This window comes from Melospiza georgiana, chromosome 5, assembly GCF_028018845.1.
Source record: "Melospiza georgiana isolate bMelGeo1 chromosome 5, bMelGeo1.pri, whole genome shotgun sequence".
Lineage (NCBI taxonomy): Eukaryota > Metazoa > Chordata > Aves > Passeriformes > Passerellidae > Melospiza > Melospiza georgiana.
The window spans coordinates 34,058,380-34,081,902 of NC_080434.1; the positions used below are offsets into that span (position 1 = coordinate 34,058,380).

Below are 23,523 nucleotides of genomic sequence, written 5' to 3' on the forward strand. Positions count from 1 at the left end.
CTCCTTTCCTGTCTTACATCATCGTGAGAAGAAAGTGGCTCCCAGTTTACGAGGAAAATAAAATCCATAAACATGCAAAGTGAGACAAAGTAATTTTAAAATACTTTCACTTTTATTAGTAAGAGACAAAACTCCTAGGCTCCTGTTGGCTGAATGCTAACAGCTTTTTAATTTATTTCCAAAGAAGCACTAATTCCCAGTGTTTTCTAAAGGTTATCAAGAACTCTGAAAGTAATTAAAATCTCACTAAATATATTTTAGTAAAACTAAAAATGCCAGCATATAAACAGAGATACTAAATTATGCAACCACCTTCTACTCATAGTACTGACAGTACAGATGAGCCACATTTTATCATATACCAAAACAGAAGATCTGTTTGCTACATTTCAGCCAGCCATAGGGAACTTACCTTTCATTGTGGTGAGAGATCATATAATAAATCCAGATTCCAACAGAAACTCAAGAAAACAGCACAGAAGCAATCCATAATTATTTCCCAAGGAAATAATTTGCTGAGATGGTGAAGATGTGATACCAGACAAAGCATGACACATCACCTTTTAAAAAGTCTTCATTATGAAAAGCCTTGATCCCACCTGAATTAAAGATCAACAGTTATGTGAAAGGGATCTCCTTATGGGCATGTGAATGTTTTGTTTGCTTTGAACTAGAAAATGCGTGACCCACCTGGTTCTGAGATGAAAGTTATGGTAAGACTAAGAAGAATATGAACTATTAATTTTTGCCCATTGCCGGCTTTTAAATGTTATTTCAGAACTTTTCTTAAATCCTTGCTCCTAGAGGTGATGAGACCTGTGAGTGGGCTTCCCCCAACTGCTTTAGGAGGGAACACACTCTCATCAGCATGGACAACCCTCCCTCTGGGCAACACCACCGCAATGACAATGAAGAATGAATAACGAACAAAAAAGTCAGAAACATAAAAAATAAACATTAAATTTATTTAAATAAAAATATACACATAGTGTACAATGGACATGGCTTACAGACAGCAATGAAACAAAACTGATAAACCCTGAAATATAAAAAGCATTGAATTCCTATAGTTGTGCTTTGTTTCTCTGGACAAACACATGCTGCGGACTGAGGTCCTGTTAATGTTACTGATACACAGCCCTGTGTGCTCCAGAATGTAAGACAGGAACATCACAAGGAACAGCTACACAAAAGGAAAACAAGTACCAAAGTAATTTGGGATTTTAAAAGTTTTAAAGTCAGACGATTCATAAACAGAAGTGCTGAAAACTTTTAAGGCATTTTGCATGCATGGAAGGAGTAATCAAACACCACTGCTCTGAACCTAGCACGGCCAGAGCACTCTTTTAGCATAGACTCCAACTGTAACCTTTTTTCCCAGTCAGCACACAAATCCTGTGCCTTATGTTTCAGCTCTTAGGAATAGGGAGACCCTGGTTCACAAGTGTCTTACAGTTCATTTATTCCGAAGTATTTGCTCATATCTGAGCAAATGTAAGTTTTTAACTTGGATCATGAGTATCATGCTGATAGTCATGGCTGTTATATTACTTATTCAGCAGATGCTATGAAAGAAAGAGAAAATAAATGTTTGAATCCTGCAGAGTGCAAGCCAAATGCTTGGCAGCACAACAGTTGAGGTGTTGTACGGCTAAGGGAAAAACCCCAGTGTTTTAAGGACTGAAGTCTGTGACTTTTTTCTCTCTAAAAAAGCATTTGTATGATTTTTTTTTTTTGTAAACACGCAATATACAAGGTAAGTTTGTGTTTTCGAGAACAGCAAATTACTTTAAAGCATTTCCATTGTAAACATCTGCTTTTAAGCTGCAAGGAAGTGAAAAGCAAGATGCAAACATGTCTCATGGCACTACCTATACAGTGCACTTCTTTATAATAAAAAAGAGCATAAATATAAATATCAATAGTTTCAAGTTTACAACATAACCAACTGACACAATGTACGTATAAGACTGTTAAGTGATTACATACATTAATTCACACAAGTAATTTTGCTGCATAGTTTTCAATGCAATTCCTTTCTTTATTACACTGGTTGATGTTCAGTGCATTTTATGCTTTTTTTAAAATGGAGCAAAGGATTTCCTGGAACTTGTGTTTAATCTAGAAATAAAAATATTTTTTTCCTGAAACTTTTAATAGGCATATTATAGAGTAGGCTTCAGAATGGAGTGTTGCACTTCTTTATACCAAAATTACTAGTGAAGATTTAGAATATCATTACAAGTTATTCCACTGCAACTAAGTGAATTTTCATCAGGAGAGATTGATTTAGAGACAAAATTGTTTGTTAATTTCCTCATTTCACTTATGTAATGGCAAAATTCAGATAGAAAAAAATTAACATTGCAAAGGGCTTCATTAAGGCTACTTCCCAGTTAATATTTTGTTTCAGCTGTCCTCCTAAATTATTTTTTTTTATAACACAGACATTGCTAGGATTCTGTCAAAATACATAGCTTCATGTAGACAAAAATCACATAACATGATTAAAAATTTTTGCTTTCTAATTGCTCCATAAAAGCCAAAGTATGAACATTAATCAGAATGTATTTTAAATTCCTCAAAAGACTTCAAAAAAAAAAAGACCTGCCTGCTTAATGTCAGTCATAAACATGTATTATAAACAATAGATAATATAATGTCACTCATAGACATGTATTATAACAATATTACAATCATTTCTGGGGAAAACACATACTTTAACATTCCTTTCCTTATGTTTTTAGGTATTTTAGACTAGCTCTCTATTTAGTCACTACTCTGTGGTACAAAACCCCCATGTAAGTGTGTGATGCATTGTACAAATATTGAAAGCTAGAAGCCCTTATTTCAGGATTCCTCGAGACAGATCCTGATTTGATTTCTACAAATAATATCATCTCTAAGACAAGATTTGGCTTTAGATGCCAGATGTATTTTTGAATTTTCGTCTTCTAGCCCTTGAGAACTGCCCTCCTCTAAAAGCAGATTATTTGATACCTTACAAAAGTTTTAAGACAGCAGTTATGGAACAGTTTTTGTGGAGCCACCATCAAAATCGCTCTGCTTATCTTATCCCTCTGCAAGACAAACAATGTAGTTTGCTCATAAAAATTAAGTTGTGCACTGAAATGCACAGTGAGCTAGAAGATAATGTGCAAGACCCCAGGGATGATTTAACTCCTCGGTCAGACACTCAAACAACCCACAGGGCTACAGCAGGGAGCAGCTGCTACAAAGAGTAAATGTACTCCATGTAACACAACCATCAACCTGCAGCAAGCCCCTCTTTGTTTCTTCATAAAAGGCAAACCAGAAAACCCCAAAATTTTGAATCCATGGTCAGCTGATGGCACAGCCTTCGCCCACAGGGACCACAGTAGCCCCAGCAGGCACTGACCAAACAACAAAATCTTTGGGCCTGTTTTGCTACTGCAGCAACGAGGTTTTTCCAGGAGACTTGGAGCACTTCTGCAGGTTTTACAAAGCTCTCCTGACCTACAACAAGATGTTCCAATCCAAATATTAGTGAGAAAAATTTCAGCACTATTTAGCACAGAACTCAGGCAACTCTTCTGTAATGGCCCAAGCACGAGGCTTCACTGCAGCTGACTGATGTATTTGTGGTTTTGTCTAATTAATTATCTTTAGCAAATAAGGGATTTATTTAATTTCACAAGAACATACTGTGAATGGTTGTTAAAACAAAAAGGATAGCAATCCAGTGCCATTTTTTCTTTCTCCTCATCAAATCCATGGCTTCAGCGTGAAAAACAATTTCAACACAAAAATAACATGGTAGTGATAACAGCAATTTAGAGCCTGGGCAGGGTTAAAATGCTGAGGCAAAATCTTGAAAGACTATTTTCCTGACAAGAAAATCTAGAATAATTTCATATTTTAAATTTGACAGAATGCCAATGGGACTCAGATAAAGAAGTCTAGGTACCTATAGCACCCAGCAAAGAGCACCATCTCCACTGAGATTTTTACAGTTTCAGAATTACTGTGCAATGGTTGGCATTCTCTACTGCATGCCTGGGGGTTATTTCAGAGACCCATAAGGAATTTATCTCTATCTCTAAACTGCATATGTAGGGGTTTTTTAAGCTAATAATAAACATGTATATACTGAGGGTTAGTGCAGCAGCCTGACAGAAGAAAAATTACTTTTCTAGGAAAGATTATGTTCCATAAATTCACAAAAAAGTTTCACACAGATCAGCTACATTATATTAATAGACAAACACTAATTTATGCACATATCCAGCCACCCAATGAGTATTGTCCACTTCTACTGGTACATGACAAGAAGAAATCAAGGCATTATGTTCTCATCAGTCTGAGCTTATCTGTGATGCATTGTCAACTCTTCTGACATATACTGAATACATTCCAAGAAAAAGGAAGCAGTTAATGACAGCATATTATATAATAGAAATAAAAAACTAATGCACCAAAACACTACTTACATTACCTACTTTTCTTGGAAAAAATCATTCCAATTAGTTAATGTATTGTATAGGTGAATTTCTGGCTCCACTGAAGTCAATGAGTATTAGAACAAGGCTCTCTTTCTGATGTTTTCCTACAAACTCCAAAGCCTGATCTTGCAAATACACAAGATGGATTTAATTTTAGGCAAATGATAGATCAGTTCCATGGATCACCCAAATAGAATTTGCAGAATCAGGCTCTTAAATTCTGTTACAGTTACAGATTTATACCCAGTAATGAATATTAATGGATTAAAAAGAACAAATTAAAAGTCACGGTGTATAGAGATTTCTTTGACTTCCATAGGAGTAAGCAAACATTTACTTCTTTATCCATGGCAATTACAATTTCTTACAGATGCTCAAATTCCCAGGGTAGTTTCACTAGGCTACATTTCTCATACTTCTGCTCTAGATATAAAAAGAAGGCATTGCATAAAGGTCAGTAACCAGTGAATACTTGGGAATTTTAAATTGTATTCCTCTCTGGGAGGCAGAAGAAGGTAAATAGAAGTAAATAGACACAATTATAAAACACAAATGTTCTTTGCAAGACAAATTTCAGGATTAACACCAGCTGGCAGAACATTAACATTCATTTTTAAAGCTGATAGCTCTTCATCCTAGAGTGTCTACCTGCAGCATTACAAATTTTATATAAATCAGCTGCTGTGGCTAACTAGTCCTAGTACAGCAGTTTACTCATAACATTTATTTTAGGCTTTCTAATAACATACAAGTTTTCAGAGTCTAAAGATACATTAACTCCTGTATATACAACTTATTTTCCCTAGCACAAAAGAAAATTTGCTTTTAAGGGTTTACACTAAAGAGGAGGTGAAATTCAAGTCACATTACTTGTGGAATTAATCGCCCTGATTGCAGTGTGATCTATGTGAAAGTGAAATAAGTAGTATTTGGCTGGGGTACAGAAAACCAAGAGTGATATATCCAAATGAACCGCAGGGAATCAAAATGGAATTACTGAAATTACAGTCTGCAATTACTAAAAACACATTATGAAGTTACCATGCTTATGTAAAGAAGCTAATTGTAATTACCAAAATTATATTTAGCCCAGGTATTATCATTAGCATCTTTCATAAACATTTCTGTGAAGGGTTTAATCCTTAGTGATCAAGACCTCAGTGCTCTGCTGGTTACAGAAAACACCTTTTCCAGCAGTAAAATACCTCTTAAATCAAATCTCAGGGTTTGGTTTGGAGTCAGAATGCCACCTTCCAGATTACTAATCTCTGTTCCTACAGCAAATGCCATTTCCCTTTTTAATCTTCAATCAAATGACCCCAGAAACTAATTCCAACTGGCTTATGAGTCATACTAAGCTTCAATTTCACAAAGATAAGTTGAATATATTCGATTTTCAGAATATCCAGTCCATTGCTTTTTCATGGTTTTATTTCATAATGACTAATCAGATTAATTTCAGTGTAAAATGATAAAGCCTGCTAAAAATAACACCTCCACAGGTCATACATTCCCAATTCATATGTCATAAACAGCAGTTGTTATATTCACTAATTAGCATGATACATGCTCCTGATTACACTTTTGTTAAACTTAGGTGTCAGCTTTTCCATATGTCCCCTCTGGAGGTCTGTAGTACTTTGGGAAAGCCATCAGCTGTATCATGTTGAATGCATACTTTCTGCATTTGACATTCTTCAGAACATTCTCTATGCGGCATCCTTCTCTAGTGAAAGGGGGAAAAAGTACAACTTCATGAAACATAGAATAAATAAATATGCTTTATTTGTTCATTGCAGAGTTTCAGCAACAGTTGAAGTAAAAATAACAAGGATTCAACTCTACATTTTTGTTTTCCATGAGTGATGATACATCTTACAGAATTAAATCCAAGGCCAGGCCCAGTACAGTTATTGCCCTCAGAAATAGGTGATAAGATTTTCCATCCCCCCTAATATATCTGCCCTTGCGGTTTAAAGTTCAGTAAAAAAATTTAAATACTTTAATGATACATTTTGTTCTAATTCCAGAAATATATTTGCCTTTTAAACCTTTTCATACCTTTTTTTTTCAATTGATTTGCTATATATGTGTGAGTATACATTGCCCTAAAATGCGCATTCTAGGAATAAGGAATTTTATTAAGTCTGGCCCTAGAGATTAGTGAAGGAAAGTTTCATCTCTGCTTCATTTGCTGTATGTTCAGCTTTGCAATGAAAAAAAGAGAGAATGGCTTTTCAAACAGCCCAATCCACCTCTCTGCTTTATAAAGGAAGGATGTTCGTTCACATACAGTACAAAAGTCACAAGTGCCAAAGTGGTGCATCAAGACATAAACAGGACTTTGTTAAAAAGAATATAAAAGTGTATTGAAAGCAAAAGCAACTAAAGCAACAATTACAAACAGGCTAATTTCATTACAAAACAGAACTTAGTATATTCTATTTACTCTACAGAAAAGGGTTAGTTGTAGCAAAGTAATAATAATTTATTAAACGAAAACAATCCCATCAGCTAGTTACAATGAAAAAACACAACGGAAGATAAGTCTCACAAACCATTGCCCTGCCATATTTGTCTAGGGGTTAGTTTGTGTTGTGCAAATTTTTATTTTTTTTTTTTGTCAGACTAATTACTCTGGAAAGAGGGATTCAAGCATTCAGGATTCCACAACTTCTATACAGTGACAGCATTGTAAGTGGGCTTTCTTTGCGCTAATTACAGTGGGAAAGCTTTACCATGAACAGAAAGAGCAAATCAATTCACTCAATGCATAGTATACTTCTTGGGGTTCAGAAAAAAAGAATGAAAACACAGTACATTTCAGACATTGGAATCTTAAAGATGAATCCTTGGGGTCTGAGACTGTAGAAATATTACAACATGATTCTTTTTTTCTAGAGTTAGTTCGTTGCTGTTTGTAGAAAAGAAAGGAACACAAGTAAAGTTTATTGATATTTGGCTAATAGCAAAGCAAGACTTAAAATAAGCCACACAACCAGCAGGTGTGAGCTGACAAGCAGCAAGGCGACAGGATAGAAGTGTCGAGAAGTTGGCTTGTTATCAGTTAGACAGCCTGTTTCGGGATCATCCGATTCAGTCAGTGCTCCCTGGGTCTGTCTGCTGTTAAACAGGGAAGTTAGGAACAGATAGAACAGCATTTCAGCAGCAAAGAAAGCCAACACGCAGGCATTTTGACAAAATGAAAGTACACAGCCATTTTGAGGAAATAGATTTATCTAAGTACTTCCAGTATAACTTTTGTGTTCTACAGCTGACACGGGAAGCATGATCACTGGGCAGCTACTAACATATTAATGCTACTAGGTGCCTTGGAGTAGTATTCACAAGTGAACATTAAATCACTTCCACAATGAACTACACCATCACTAAAATCAACACACACACTGAACAGAAATGAAATAAGGAGGTTTAAAAAAAAAGTTAAGGAAGCAAAGAAAAAAAGATCATGAGTACGGCATAATGCAACACTGAACAAATAACGTCTCCATGGTGTTCACAGGCTTTTCAGTCCTGCTTCAGTACCTATTAGGAAGTTTATTGGCAGAAATGAAAAGGCCACACACTAACAGCTATTCTAAAATAGTATTAAACGATGGTAAACTGACTTCAAAAATTCATCACTGCTGGTGACTCAAAGTCAATAGCAGTTCTTTTTATTCAGAGGCTTGCACACATTCCTGTAAGTAAATCACCTTGTATCTTTATCAGTCAAGACAGGGAGGACCTAATCTACTTACAAGGAAGTTCTACTGAATCACACTGGATTGTGTGGTCTTTGTCCTACCAGAGCAACAGGGACACTTCCACTGCCAGGCTTTCCTTTTATATTCTTGACAGATTCTCTGTAAGTAGAATTACTCACACTGCAACCACACTTCTTCAATTCCTCTGAAGCTTACTTGCATACCCTCAGGAGTCCTGTTTATAGACTTCCTTTGGGCAGCAAGGACTGGCAAGATTTTTTTTTTTTCTATTTACAATGAATATCCTATGATTAAAAGATAACTTGCCATTTTTAAATGTGGACTTGAGAATATCCAAATATATAGATGCCAATGCAGTGCCCTTTCAGAAGCACACGTCACAAGTATGCTCTCGCTTTCAAGAGAGAAAAAGCTGGCAGACATTATCTTTACTGTCCCACAGCTGCAGGTAAGATGAAAAGGATACTCTGAAAACAGCAGCAGCCACATCACCTTACAGAAAGCCTGCCTTCTGACTTGTGTGTTAAAGGGCAACGCTACATTTCTTAAGCTTGGATAGCAAGAGACGTGCAAGAACTGCATTTGCAGGTGGAACCCTAGGCAAGGGGGGTTCATCAAAACCTTTCCTTGCCCAATTTCTCTTTTGAACAAGCCTTCCATAATAAGTTCTTAGGCTTATTCTTTGCTTTGAACTTCAGTCTGTATGTTACACTAATAAAGGGATCAATACATACTATTTTAAATAGCAAAATAAGAGATAAAAAATAAAATCCCTGCTATTTTCATCTAGGTCAAAGTAATTGCTGGTGGCAGGGTGTTTGCTGCTTTTGTTCTACAGATCTCAAGTGTCCATGGATAGAAGTTGGGCAGAACTCAGACTTTGCTGAAGACATTATCTCAGAAACTATCAAGAAATTAAGCTAATTGCATGATTTATTGGCCTTGTCAATACTGAAATAAGTAATTCTGTGTTTCTCTATCAGACTGCCCCAGCTATGCCTCTGTCCTAGGGCCCACCTACAGAACTTCCTTCCTCTTTTGCTCACAGTGACATTACTATTTGTGATCAGCTGGGAGGATTAACTTTATTGTTCCCAGTTAATGTTGTCCTCCATTATGTATTTCTATATACTTTTTAAGAACCTGCTGCTTGCTGGTTTTCCTTTTTTTTTTTAATCTCCACAGCATCCCACAGGTTTGTCCCTTTGACACTGTCCCCTCACTCCCTTCCAACTCTTCAAGGTGAGCCTGCAGGTTTCAGCTTACTCCCCTTATGCCCACAACTCATGAGAAGTCCAGCTCAACCCTCCCAGTCCCATCTCTTCCTTCCCAGTCACAGAGTCCAGGTGATTTTTGTTTGCCCTGCATCCCCTTCCATCACAGACATCATGTGTGCTCCTATGGCTGAGTGGATGCACACACCAAACTTTTTTCTTCTGGAGAAATCCATCTGGGCAGCAGTAAAGTTGAGCATTCAGCAGCTTGCATAGCCACTGCATTAATCAGATTGATTGTTTACATCAATCTGGAGAGCCCTGGCTTTGCACACCAATGGTTCATTCCAAGCAGGCTGAGTCACACACTTGCAGGTTGTTCCTACAGGGATGAACCCTCCTGCTTCTGTGGTGTGCCTTGCTCTGTTGGACTCCACATCTCAACAGTGTCTGGCTTTTATCCGCATTGCTACAAGTCACATTAGCTTCAGTGAGATTTATGCAGGAGTAATGATGGAAATACAGATAAAAGCCATTTGTTCTCTTTTTTTTTTTTTTCAACAGAAAAGCCTACAGCACATTTGTTCTTTGATATGCTGAAAAGAATGATCGGTGTCTTTTAACATAAAAAGTTTATCTTCCCCCCAGGAAAGCAACTGTGAACAGCTGATGCACAGGCACTCTGTTCCACAAATTAGTCACATCATTCAATGCATGATTCAATAAGATGTCCTCAAAATAGAGCAAGAGGATCCAAGTCCATTATTAGCTTCCTAAGAACAAGCTAAGCAGAATAGCTACACATGCTTTTAATTGAGGAGGAATATTTGATCAGGGTCAGATGCCTTGCTAGGGTGTGCCAATATTTCTCAGTGCAGTGCAGTGCCAGTGCCTTCCAACACACCCCAAAGTGTCCTCTGCAGTGACTATTGACCAAAGCAAAGACCTACACCCAGCTGTCAACACCATAACATTGCTTCCCCTGGCTCACCCAACCCTGGAGGAGTTTTACTGCAAGCAGCAGAAATCCCACTAGTGCCCTATCAGCTGGATTCATTTGGCTTCTGACTGACAGCACAACCAGAACTGAGTGCTAAGAGTGCTACATGCTAAGGTGTGAAGATACAGCCATAGTTTCAGACGTTATCTCCATCACAAATTGTACTTTAACAGCAAAAGGAAGGAAGGAAGAAAACTTGCAAAATAACCAGCAAGTTTCTATTTTACAAATAATTTAAACAGAAGTAGTGAAACCTTCTAAGTTTGCAACATCTGGAGTCATGAACACCCCACTAACCTATCATACAATTTTTATTCATTTACTCTCAAATTGTTCATTTGAGACCTCCAGCACAGCACAAACACATTGTAGCAGCCAAGGGTTCTGTAAGTTAATGACAATATAAGCATTTCAGCCTGCCTTCTATCTCATTTGATGTTTTATCATCCTAAACTCCTGTTAGGAGTTGCTACATGCTTATCAAATGAGACAAAGGCAAAACAGCAGGTATTTTTTGTTCTTTCAAATTCAGCTGATAAATTATTTGGACCTCAAAGTAGTGAAGCAGAGATGATGAAAATGGTGTGAGGAAAAAGCCTCTCAAGTCCTTAAGAGAGTCAAGCACACACATGAGAGCACATTCTGGCTTTTGATTATCAGTCACACTGATGTCCCTGAGCAAGGTTTTTGGAGGAGATGATTTTCACATTTTGGGATGTATGCTTATTTTTTAGAACTTTTCCAGCTACAGTTATTAGCAACACTGGAAATGTTGAACTCTTCTACACGATTTCTTCAGGTGGAATAAATAGGCAGCTTTCTATTAACAGGTGTCTCACGTGCTAGTGGTGACTACAGTTTGAATTCATGTCCTACTGCACTTGTACTTTATGGGAATTTCCCTTTTTTTTGTAGACAGATTCAAGCAAGGTTTTTCTGGTCCTGATGTGTTTTTCTTGTTAAACTTCCGTGCTGACACAGAAAAATAGCAAAAGTAAGTTGCTTCTCTAGAGTGCCATCTGGTAATAGTAGAGACATTTCTTCAAATAGAAAGGATTGCTAACAGTTCTCAGTCTTACACAATTTTGATAACTTACCTATTCCTTTTATTTCAAGACAGTCAAGTTCATAAGCAGCTTTCAAGAAGCAGCTTCTCTTAAGAAGTTTTTGGAATGAAAGCATCCTAATTTCTACATGATACATGTTACTGGGATTGACTGGAACACTTCAGAGAATAATCACCTGTATCAATGTACAGCACTACAGTTCAAGAAGGCAGCCTTAACTTTTTCAAAGAGAAAATGTGGGATCCTTGTGAACATCTCCTAGCCATTACCAAGCTGCTGCACTAGCACATCTAGAAGAATAAAATATTATGCAGAAGGAAATAAACAGGTATCAGCCTAGTCCTGAAGGATTTCAGTATCAGAGCAGAACTCAGATAAAACATATAAAGGAATATCGGGAAGCGAAATTTTATTTTGAAATATGAAGTTGATGCAATAAACCTCCAACAATTTTTAAGAACAAAAAATGGTTCTGCATTGTTTCAAAATAGAAGCTAAGGGAGGGGAATCAGCAGAGACATCTTTTGTATCAATGATCTTTAAAATTATTCTTTTTCTGATACGCATTTAATAACTTAAATTTTTTTCCCTCAAATCTACATGGCATTAAATAAAGTAGAAGATGCTAGAAATCAATTTTTGCTGCTTACATGATCCTATAATCTCAGCTCAAAACAACTAGAATTGCTGAAACTGATAAGCAGTGTTAGATCTAAGAATACTGAGAAATTCAGTCAGTGATTTAGAAAGCTGCTATTTAAACATACACAAAAAAACCCAGACTGTTTATCAAATCTGTTTTATCAAATTGTCACACTAAACTCCCTCCTCCTGTTTTACCTTTTGTACTGCAAGTTTTTCCCTGCTCTTGTTGCTAGAATAGAAATCCTCTATTTCCCCACTCCTTTCTTCTCTCCTTGCTTGGTTATAACACATGACTTTTCTAATGCATTATTTAGGAAATAAAAAGGAAAGTAGCTCATACAATATGAGGCTTGACCACTGAGTTGGACCATGCAGCAGATTCATGGTGCAGTCATGATGATAGGACACCTAGATCTTGAAAATCAGCTATTGTGAAGTAACTGTGGGGTTTGGCCTCAAAACTATTACAGAGTTTCAGTCTGTACAGAGCTAAAAATTCAATTTTGAGGAGGTGGTCAGAGACAGCAAGCTACTGGAGGCTCAGTGCTGGACAGGGTACAGGTTTTAAGCACTATTATGAACAGGCCTTAACAGTTTACTACAGAGCAACAGATTAATAAAGAAACCCTATTGCAGCAGTATTTAATAACAGGCAAGGAGACACTTGGTCCTACAGCCACACAACCACATCCAGGAAAACCCTGTTGTCTTATGTGCTGACATGGACAGACGGGGATCCTTTGGAAGGAATGCTGAAGTCAAAATTCAATTTACACAGTTGCTCTTTTGCTCTGCTGTGTATGTGTTCTCCTTGAAGTCAAAATAATTATAAATGTGCAAATTTATGACCTATTTTATCAGCTTAGCTGTGCTTGGATTTCCCAGAGCAAGTGCAAGAGGCACACACCCTGCACTGCAGGCAACAAAACAGCACAACTCACTCCAGCTTTGGGCCATGGAAACATCTCCCAAATTGTTGGTTCACACAGAGCAACACCCCTATATTTGTCTATGTTTACTTTTTAACATACAATTAACTCTGAAGAACAGATGGGAAAAGGGCAGTTTCAAGCTTTATACCTAATATGCATAAAACATGCTACTGGGTGATATACATCTCTACCAGTGTTAATCTTAGCACTTCAGAAATCTCTGCTGATTGCAGAATGCAATTTTTGACTGATACAGAATGCCTTCAAGAATGTTTTTCCCTCAATGTTAAAGAGTATCTATGTGGTAAAAAAAATAACATTGACAAAATTATTATAGTGAAAATACAAGAAACATAAAGAAAAAATTCCAGTTAGAATCACAATTTTTGTCACTGGTGCATTTAGGACACCTACATTAGCAGGTGAAATTCACCCTCAGCACCTGAACAGCAAAGCCAAGTTGACTTTCTGTGCCTGTGTCCCTTAATCTGCCAAAATGGACAGCAGATACTGCCCCATGGGCACAGTATCCTGGTCATGCCACCTCCCAAAGTGCCCTGGAATCACTTGAGAGCACACTTAATCTGCCAAAACTGCACCCGGAAACATTTAACAATTTCACTGTATAAAATGACTGAGATCATGTTCTAGCATCTATCCCCAGAGGTTTTCAATTTACAACTGTGGCCAGAAGCTTCAAGTCCTGCAAAGTCATTGTGGTGACTGTGTGAGAGATTAGCTTCAGAACTGAAAAGTGATGGGTTTGCAGAGGAGATTCTTCTTTACCTGTCAAGACAGCAGAGCAGTTTCTGAAACATGATTTTCACCTCTACTATACTCCAAGGAAAGGATTTGCTATTTCATTCTGCTTTTTACCGATAGTCCTCTGTAGTATTACACATCAATTTTACAAAGGTTTCTCTGTCTATCAAAAAGTATGGTTCTAATAATCTTCCTGGACACTCTTCTATAAAGTATTACAATTACATGTGTATGGGAATTTCTCAGGTCAAAGTTGCAAAATCTTTCCTGACAAACTTCTCTTACAAGGTGTCAAATTCAGTCTAATGTACAACCAACACTAAAGCAAATGTGGTCTGTATCTCTGTGCAGGAAAACAACCAAGCAAAACCCCACAGGTTTGACCTTCACGTAAGCTCTGAATAGATACAACATTTCCCTTCCATAAGGGTATGGCACTGGCATAATTGGTTAGTGAGTCACACTTGTTTCCAGACTGTTTCTGTCACAGCAAGAGAGTTTTACTGAAGATGTAGTTATACATTTAGCTCACATAGCACAGTGAAACATAAATCCATGATAAATTCTTTCATATGTCAAATCAGGTTTAAATACTTTCTGTTGACCATGAAAATAAATCTTCGTGAGTCATCCCTTTTCTTTCGGCAAAAATTTTTTTAGTCTTTTTCCCCATGCTGAGGACAAGTAGCAAAGCTGATTTAAGAGGCAGAAAGGGCTTCCTACACTAGTTAACAGACATGTGTGAAAGATGAAGCTTAAAATCTGTTATTCATTTCTAGATGTTCAAATCTATGGGTAGGATGACAGAATTAAGGTCAGAGAACTGCTGGTGTAAACAGAACATCATTTAATCTATGTTGCATCCCTAATTTGGGTATTTTAAGGGAGGAGGGTGCTGAACAGCAGGAATTCTAAATTTGAATGTTGTGACTTGCTGGGTTTTTTTGCTTGCAACTTCACTTTGAGATATATGAAAGGAGGAATGCAACTGCTTTTCATTAATGACACCAAGTCACAAAGTCTCTTTGTGGGATTAACCAAAGTGTGAGTCATAAACTACAGACAACTGCTAGTCTCTAAATAATTCAGCTAAATAATGCCAGTTCATTAAAAACTTTCACCTAACACACTGATTTTTTTTAAAAATCACCTAACACATTTTTTTAAAGCCACAAAACCAGTTTGAGATTTTATCTGTTCTGATCCCAGCTGCACACAGTATGGGGGTATATTTATACAAGGTGAATTTGTGCACATATATATTCTCCAGCCACAAAGAAAAATGCATCTAAATCTGATTTTAGCTGCTACCAGGAAAAAAAGAAATGCAGCCCTGTTTTGGTTAGGTAGGGAGCTAACCAAAACAACCTATCCAAAAAATGCATAGGCTGGGATGCAGACTGCAGCAACCTGAAAATTGTGTCCCAACATTACTACCAATAAGCCATCTTCTCCTCTCTTCAGCAGGTAGATTTTAAGAGAACTTTGGAAAATGCGAGGAAAATTCCATTTGAATCAGAAACACACTATTTTTCCATGTACTTCCTTCAGGGCAAATGACAAGGCTGGATAAAACTCTAATTTAAATGCCTTGAATGCATTTGTCATCTTTTCTGTTAATAGGTACAATGTGGAGACTTAGAGAAATAAACCTTTCTACGAGAAATTAGGAGTGAATGTAATTCTTTCATCTTACTTGTTTTGTTTCAGTATCTTTTTAGAAGATGGCTGAAATTTTGGAGTCTGTTCTTCACTCAGGTACCAAGGAGGAGAACTGAAACTGAAATCTTTTAAACAATATTGAATACAAGCATTTTCTCTTTGGTTGTTAAGCTGCATTTGTAAGGAAATCTTTATTTGAATGCTACTGCAGATTTGTTAAGAAGTTCATTGTATCTCACAAAGACAATATTAGCACAGATTCACTTTTTAAGCAAAAATACCACTGCACTGACAGGGAGAATAGAGAGATGAAAGCCCATTCTGTTTTTCCCCCAGTATCAAGAAAAAAAAAAAGACTTTCAGAAGATTTGAGATCACTAAAGACTAAAAATTCAATAAGCCATTTATTTACCTTCTCCATTCCTAAATCTTTGCTGGCAGAAAGGAGTAAATAATTTATAACACAGGTGCAAATACCTTCCTCTCTGTAATAACAGTACATTTTTCTCACTGTTACAAAGAGCTGAAGGACATGGTTTTGCTCAGTGCAGTAACAGTAATTGCCAGTTTGCCAAAGATCAAAGATGCAGTTCTCAGGATAAGCTCTATGAACTATGCTCAAGACTCCCTGAGCACAAGAGGAGTTCACTACACTGTCAGCAGCACTTAACCATGAGCTAAGTCTCTGACAGATGAAAAAAATGGCAATTTATTTCCTGACCTGGACTGAACTATCAGATACATATTAAGTTTTTTATAAAGTCAGTCTTTCTTGTGTTGCAGACTGTGTTCTCTCAAGCACATGACCAGTGGTGCTGAAACATTATCACCAGAGTTCAAATGACAATGCCTTGGGACCTTCTACAGAACCTGCCAATTCCTGAAACTTTGGAGTCTCTGGGTTTGAGATATTTTAAGTATGAATGTTCCCAAGCACATGTTCAGCAAGCCACATATGCAACTGCCAAGCAGAACAGCAATGGGGCTTTCCACATTTGGTGGCAATTGCAAACACTGGGAAAAGAGGGTGTTTTCCTGTGAGAAATCCAAAACATAAAAAAAAAAAAAAAAAAGGAACCATCCAAGATTTTGTGGGAAACATTCATCCATTATTATTTTCTTCTGAAGAAGCAGCATGCCAATAGCAATGTTGGAGTATTCCTTCCTTCCTTCCCCACAATGGGACACAGAAAGTAGCAAGTGGGTACAAATGTCTCACTGGGATGGTGGAGAGTGACCTTTGTCTGCAGTGCATTTTTCTACTCTATTATATGCACTGCTTATTATGTGCACTGGAAGGAAAACAGTTCAAGGTACATTTCAGAGTTTCATCATCTCGCAGTGCTCTGACTTTAGCTAAACACTGCTCCAATTTTCCAGAAAAACCCTGTATTTTGAAATAACTACAAAATATTAGACTACACAGATTGAGGTTGTGCTGGGGGCAATGCCAGTGCCTCTGATTTTACACTCTCTTTGTAAGAATACAGTTCTCAACTATATTCTTATATGTATATAAGATTACATTCTTATTACATTTGTATTACATTCATATATTCTGGTATGCTCATGTTTCTGGCCATGCCTTCTTCAGTCACTAGGAAAACCAATAACACGTATTCATATGCTTCAGGGGTTTGGATCAAATAAATACGAGCCAGAGGCCAGGTGTTCATACAGAAAAATCTACAGTGCAGCCAAAAAGCACATAGGTTGTTAATGAGAAACATTTCATCCTCTCCAAATGCCTGTAATGTCAGGCCTTAAGGAATTCCGCTTTCTTTTCAATTTCTAATAAATGCTAATGCCCTTCAATTATATTGCAACTCACTCCACGTTAACCTCATTAGGAATAATACTGCCTTTCCAGGCGAGTGAGGGATGTCAGCACTCACAGTCCTCTCTAGCACTTGCTCATGGCCAGGGGACTATGAAAAAGGGCAGCCACCCTCCAAAAACGTCTGAGCAGGCTGATTCTGTCCCTGGTTTTTGGATAATCTTGAGCTTCTATGTCTGTTGGACAGCACTTACAGGCTTCTGGTAACTAAACAATTTCGGTTTGGGTTTTTTTAAAGATCTCAACTACTCTTATAGCTTTATTCTCAATTACCCTTTATTAAAAACTTATTATTAGTTCATATCATCTTGTCAGAGTCTGGTTTACACATGGAAATTAGTCCACTTGCATTTAATTCTGTGTTAAATACACTATTAATGTACAGCTACTGATAGCTTAAATAAAATCTATAAAACACAAAAGCTGCAATTAAACAGCAAAAGCAATTTAAAAAAAATTATCTTTGCTGAGCTACAGGCATCTCTTGTTATCTCATTAACGTACACAGGGGACAGGGCTTGTGCACTCTTTATGTGGTTCATAATATCCTTCCTACTCTCTCAGAACACTGGAGTTGGTTAATGCAAGCACTCTGAATTTCTTGAACTATTTCCTTTGGTTTTCCTGCTTGCATGAATTGCTAATGATGGCAGACATGAGATTCAAATAAAGCTAAAGATATGTGAGTGCAGGCCAGCAGCTGCACTTGTCAGACAAGAATGCTCATCAATGCAGACAGAGTATTTTGATGTATGAAATAGTAAATGGCATTTTCCCATGTATGGTGCACAGTAATGAAGCACATGCAGAACACTACAGAATATGAAAAATATTATAATCCTCCCCAAGATGGAATTGCTCACAGATAATGGAAATTTCAATGGAAAAGTAATGGGTTTAGATTTGACCAATAATGTTCTCTTGAGTGCAGAGTAATTTAACAACTGAAGAAGCAACAGACAACCTGAGGGCAAGGAAAGAGCTCTCTACCAAACACTTGCTTCCATAAACAGGACATACTTTATTTAGAAAGCTTCCTCTCCCTCCCATTCATTCAAATTATTAGCTGCATATTTTTACTAAGGAACACTGATTATAAGTTCTTTTTCAAAAATAAACACATCAAATCACAATGGCAGAAAAACTAGAGCAACATCTAATGAAATACTGAAAAAGTGTTCTTCAGTATAGAAGTATAACTTCTGCACATGTATCTACTCAAAATGGCTAAATATCTGCAGAATTTGTAATGTTGCTGAAATTATGCAAGCTAAAGTAACTTTGTCTGGAAGAGTTATCAAATAAAGTTTTTCTATGAAAATAAACAAGAATTTAGCATAAGGGCACTATAACTACATCACTTGATGGCTACTGCTCTCTATGTAAACAAGTAAAGTAACCAAAGTGGACTTCTACCCTTATTTCAAAGCATGCAGTAGTTATCATATGAATTGAGCCAACAAGCAGCCTATATCTTGTAGCAGCTAAAGTTTAAAGAGTAACTTAACAGTACACATTTCGTTTCTTACCCATTTCTTCTTTCTAATAACTTCTGGTTTCCTTGACCTCATGATAATAAATAAATTAGTGTCTAGCGACAAGCATATGTTTAAAAGCCCATCAGGTTCTGATGTCAGCAAAATTTTCCTCATGCTAAGTTTTGCCCTCATATCTTTATTTCACCTTCAGGTATTTACCATGACAACTACAGAATACACTTCTGAGATCTGATCCAACTCCTTTAAAAGGCAACATTCCCTAACCATGAGTGGCAAGTCTTTGGCTGCCAAATTTAACAGCCCAGGCTTCCTCTAGTTGTACAGAACATCCCCAGGATGATTCAGGGCCCCTAAATCAGGCTACTAACCATACTCCCCAGCACAGTGTTGGGAACTTGAGTCCTTAACTGGGATACAATAGGTATCTAAAGTTTTATGATAGATACAGCTTGATTGTAAGTGTTGCACTGAATTCAGTGGTTTTGGAAATAACTTCTCCAATGCCAATCGCCCAATGTTTTTTCCCTCTCATCTTCAAAGAGCTTTATAATCTCCAGCCCATACTTGCACTGCCACTGTATCCCCTAAAAAATGAACCTCACAAGCCTAGATTTTATCTCCAGCACCACAGACATAGTCAAATATGATGGATAACAACATAAACTTTCGAGCTCACTTGACGACAGAGTACTTTTGAAGGACAGACTTGATTTTTGTCTATAGTGTAAATAAAAGAAAAACCAAGAGATTTATGAGCCAGGAATTGTCAGGTTTGGGCTACATTATGATGCGGTACAGAACATTAGGCTTTGCAACAAGATGAAATGTATTTTATTTCTCTTTTGGCATTCCATACCCAATGGAGTATGGATAGTGAGCTTCAAGTTTTTATTTTTGCCATATAAGATCATTTGACTTTTTCCACTCCATTGTAGTATATTTTTAATTTAATAAACCTTATAATTAAAAAAACCCCTTCTAGTTTATTCAAGGATTACAATTCAGAGGGGGTTCATTTAATTCCAACAGTTTTAACATCTGTGGTTTAAGTTGCAGAAAGCTTCAAAAGTAGCTATTGAAGTAATGTATTGCTTCATTTACAAAGGAAATTGGATGCCTAATGCATTTTGTGTGCAATAATAATGAAGCTGTAGTATTTGCATAAAGCAGCCCACAGTAATACCAGGTGTAGGTCCTGTCTGAAGAAAGGCTTTTAGACCTTTCCTAGCCCAGTGTGGACACATTATTCCATCGGGTTACACATTAGCATAAAGATCAGTGAAGTCCTCACCACAGAGAGCCACATTTGGGGAGGATGGATATCTCATCTGTGCCTGAAAAGCTGAATGCATGGGGAGAAGTTGCCTTTTAATTTGACTGTTGGTGTGGACTGTTAGTGGAGAGCAGACTGGCCAGAAAGGGCTGATGGCAGCATCATAAAGATCTGCATTCCCTTCCCTACTTGGCATACAGCTGCTGGAGCTGCTCAGAGCAGGGCATGGAACAAGGCTCACCACAGACCTCTGACAGCCAATCTCTAGCCAGTGTCATTCTTTTCACTTTGCTAGAGCTATTACAGTTTTAGTTCACATAAAATAAAAATTATTATTATATGGCTTTTTGTTCATGAGTGTAGCATGTGTATGGGGCACAAGCCAGTATTTTGGAAAAGAAAAACACATCAAAATTCAAGGCACTTGAGGAAGATGGTCGTTGTTATCAACACAGTACTCACTGGACTGCACAGCTGGGTCTATGAAACATGTGTGAGTTTTGCTTTCCAAATGGCTTTGATTGGTCTGATCAGAGGATCAGTCTCTTCACCTTAACAACCTATTATTTGCTACAATGATCTCATCCTGATAATCATGATGACCATTTCTTCTTCTTTTGGGTATGAATTTATGTAGACCTAATTCAAAACTAGAAGGTGAACTCCAAATGGTGTTACTGTATTTGCTGCAACAACAAGCAAAGCAGAAAATTTCAGGGTTTAATCTGCTCAAGAGAGAAACACTCTCAGAATAGAACTATGTCTCAAAAATATCTGTCTTGTGTTCGAACATCTGTGTAAGCATGCAGGAGGTAATCTGTACTAAGTTCAAGTTCATTACCATCTCATTGCAAGTTTTTTAGATTGGAATTAAGTTAAGACTGAAATGAGGTTTTTTTTATCCCTATTGTGCTGCACCAAAGAAGATGCTTTGCGATAGCAGGAAGAATGATTGCCTTTAGGATAGAAAATATAAAATTTGAGATACATCTGTCACAAAAAGATTTTTAAAAAGTCTGCTAAGCATACAAATACTTTTCTACACTACTGTACCCAGCATTGTCTTGCCAGTGAATACCCTTGGTGTAAAAGTAAGAAAATGTGTCTGATTTGAAAAATGTTACTGCACTCAAGTTTCTCTGAAAACCAAGAACAAGAGCTTGATCACATTGTACGAAATGACCACATTTTCCTAGAGCTTCTATCCCACAAAAATTTTCATTTACAAACAAAGATCATCACATGAAGATAATAAACCTACAGGGCAACACAGGACATGAAAATCTCAAGTGTTTCAATTACCTTTTAATTGCCAATCAGAAACCACAGCAATGCAGAAATAAAGTACTCTAAAACCATTTTCCTGTCTTGGAAAAAGATTTGCAAAGTTTGTAAGCCATTTTAAATAATTCACTTCATTAAGTCATCTAATTAATCAGCAATGTGACAAATACAATTCTGTATTTGTATATAATCATGTGTGTGTGTGTGCATATTATGTGCACTATAACACAGACCAACATACTTAGAAAGCAAAGCTTTGGTGTATGCAATGTTGCCTTGTCAAGCATCACCAAAAGGTGATCTCAATCCCCTTTAGCCAGAAAAACATTTTATTGACTTTTGCTCTACCAGATCGAAATTATGCAACTTACAGTCAGACAGACAACAGCCACAGTCACAACACAGTATTCTGTATCTCCTGTAGAGCAAAGACAGCCTGAAGCATAAGGCTGTGCTCACACTAAGGGTTTCATGGAATTGTGGGTGCCTCATCCCTGGAAGCATTCAAGGCCAGGTTGGATGGGGCTTGGAGCAGCCTGGGATAGTGGAAGATGGCCCTGCCCGTGGCAGGGGGTTGGAATGAAGTGATGGTTAAGGTCCTTTCTAACTCAAGCCATTCCATGATTCTATGAAGTATTGTACTTCTCCCTCCACGAAAGAACAGAAGGATGTGAGCTGCTACAAGAGCATGACAGCATTTACAGAATGCAGCAATGCAATTTAACAGGGGAAAAACAATCCTACAGAAGCAAAAGCAAAATACCTCTACCTGGCAGCACATCTTGGGCTCCTTGCATGGCACAGGAGAGAAAATAAACAGCATCATAGTGGTCTGATATGTGCCAACTTACTTGAAAAATAAATTCAAAAAGCATCTTCACACAGCAAATGAATGTCAAACTAACTTTAATGTGGTTATCTACAAATTTGCTGATAATATCATTGTGATAGCAAATTTTTACAGAGAAAGGTGACATAGGGAGCAGCCTTCTCCCTGAGGCTACCACACAGCAGGAAAGCCAGAGAGGATTTTATTCAGGATGATGTTGAGGGAAGACTATCCATCAGCACTCAAAAGCTTACTCACCAGTTCAGCAATGTCCAGAAGGCAGAGAGCCTTGAATTGTGCAGCCAGCATTGCTGCATTTGCTATGTCAGCATGAACCCAAGTAGCAAGAAGGAGTGTGAAAACAGAATTAGTACTATGCAGAAAAGTGAATGTCAGTAAGGTAATGAACACTATTTACAAGCTTTGCTATTGCACATTCAAGTACAGCAACAGGACTCTTATTTAAAGCAAAACAGCCTACAAGAAGAGGCCCTTTTAAAGAAAAAGTAGATTCAAATGAAATTTCAAACAAAGGAAGGACTGTGATGTCATAAAGGACTTGGCACCTCTGTACTAGTTTTCTCCCACTTTAAAATTGAAAGAGATCCAAGAGCATTTCTTTCTCTTGCCCTTTGGTTGTCAATTATAAGCTTTTTAAATCAAAAAACATTTGACTTTAGAAAGTGCAATAAATACTCAAACCAGTTATAGCCAATATTATCAAAGCAGTCTCTTGTGGATTTTCAGAATCACTTAATGGATCTTTGAGAATGAGATATTGTTGTAGCTGCTTGCCTCTGCCTGATGCTACTTCGATCACTTCAAAACCAGCCAATAATGCCTCTGCCACAGTGCCAGTTTAGCCATTTTTATTTGCTTTCCTGAGGCTTTCAATGTAACAGCCATTTAGGAGAAATAAACTTAGAACAGAGACCATGCCAGTCTTGGTTAAACACCATGAGCTAAAACCCTAAAGAAACAAAACCAAAACCATATGAAAAACACTCCACAACAAACTACTCTGGACCCTCACATATTTTACTTACCACACACCACAAGGCAGTTTGCTGGAAGTTGCAAACCTTTCTGAGCTGATTACCTTGTATTCTGTAGATGCTCTGCTATCAACAGTTATGAAAGAATTATAAAGGAATTTAAATTCAAAATCCACCAACTTTGGAATGATTGTTGCAAAACAAATATAAAAGCCAACACTATTTTGACAGGAATTATATATTTTCATCAGATTTTCCGTTCACCCAGGACACAAACTATTAACCAGATGATCCTACAACAGGGTTTTATAA

General features: G+C 37.3%; 1 protein-coding gene across 2 annotated transcripts in view; it reads right to left on the reverse strand.

Moving 5' to 3' along the window:
- Positions 1–1,309: 1,309 nt before the first annotated feature.
- The window catches only part of INPP4B (inositol polyphosphate-4-phosphatase type II B), a 146,550-nt gene continuing 124,336 nt past the window's right edge, over positions 1,310–23,523 (reverse strand). Inside the window, exon 23 of one of the 2 annotated variants that reach the window (XM_058024122.1) lies at positions 1,310–6,210. In XM_058024122.1, coding sequence (XP_057880105.1) covers positions 6,078–6,210 — 133 coding nt within the window. In that variant the 3' untranslated portion in view covers positions 1,310–6,077. Of the gene's footprint in view, positions 6,211–6,286; positions 7,608–23,523 lie in introns of those variants that run through there. The other variant, XM_058024123.1, reaches the window with a different exon arrangement.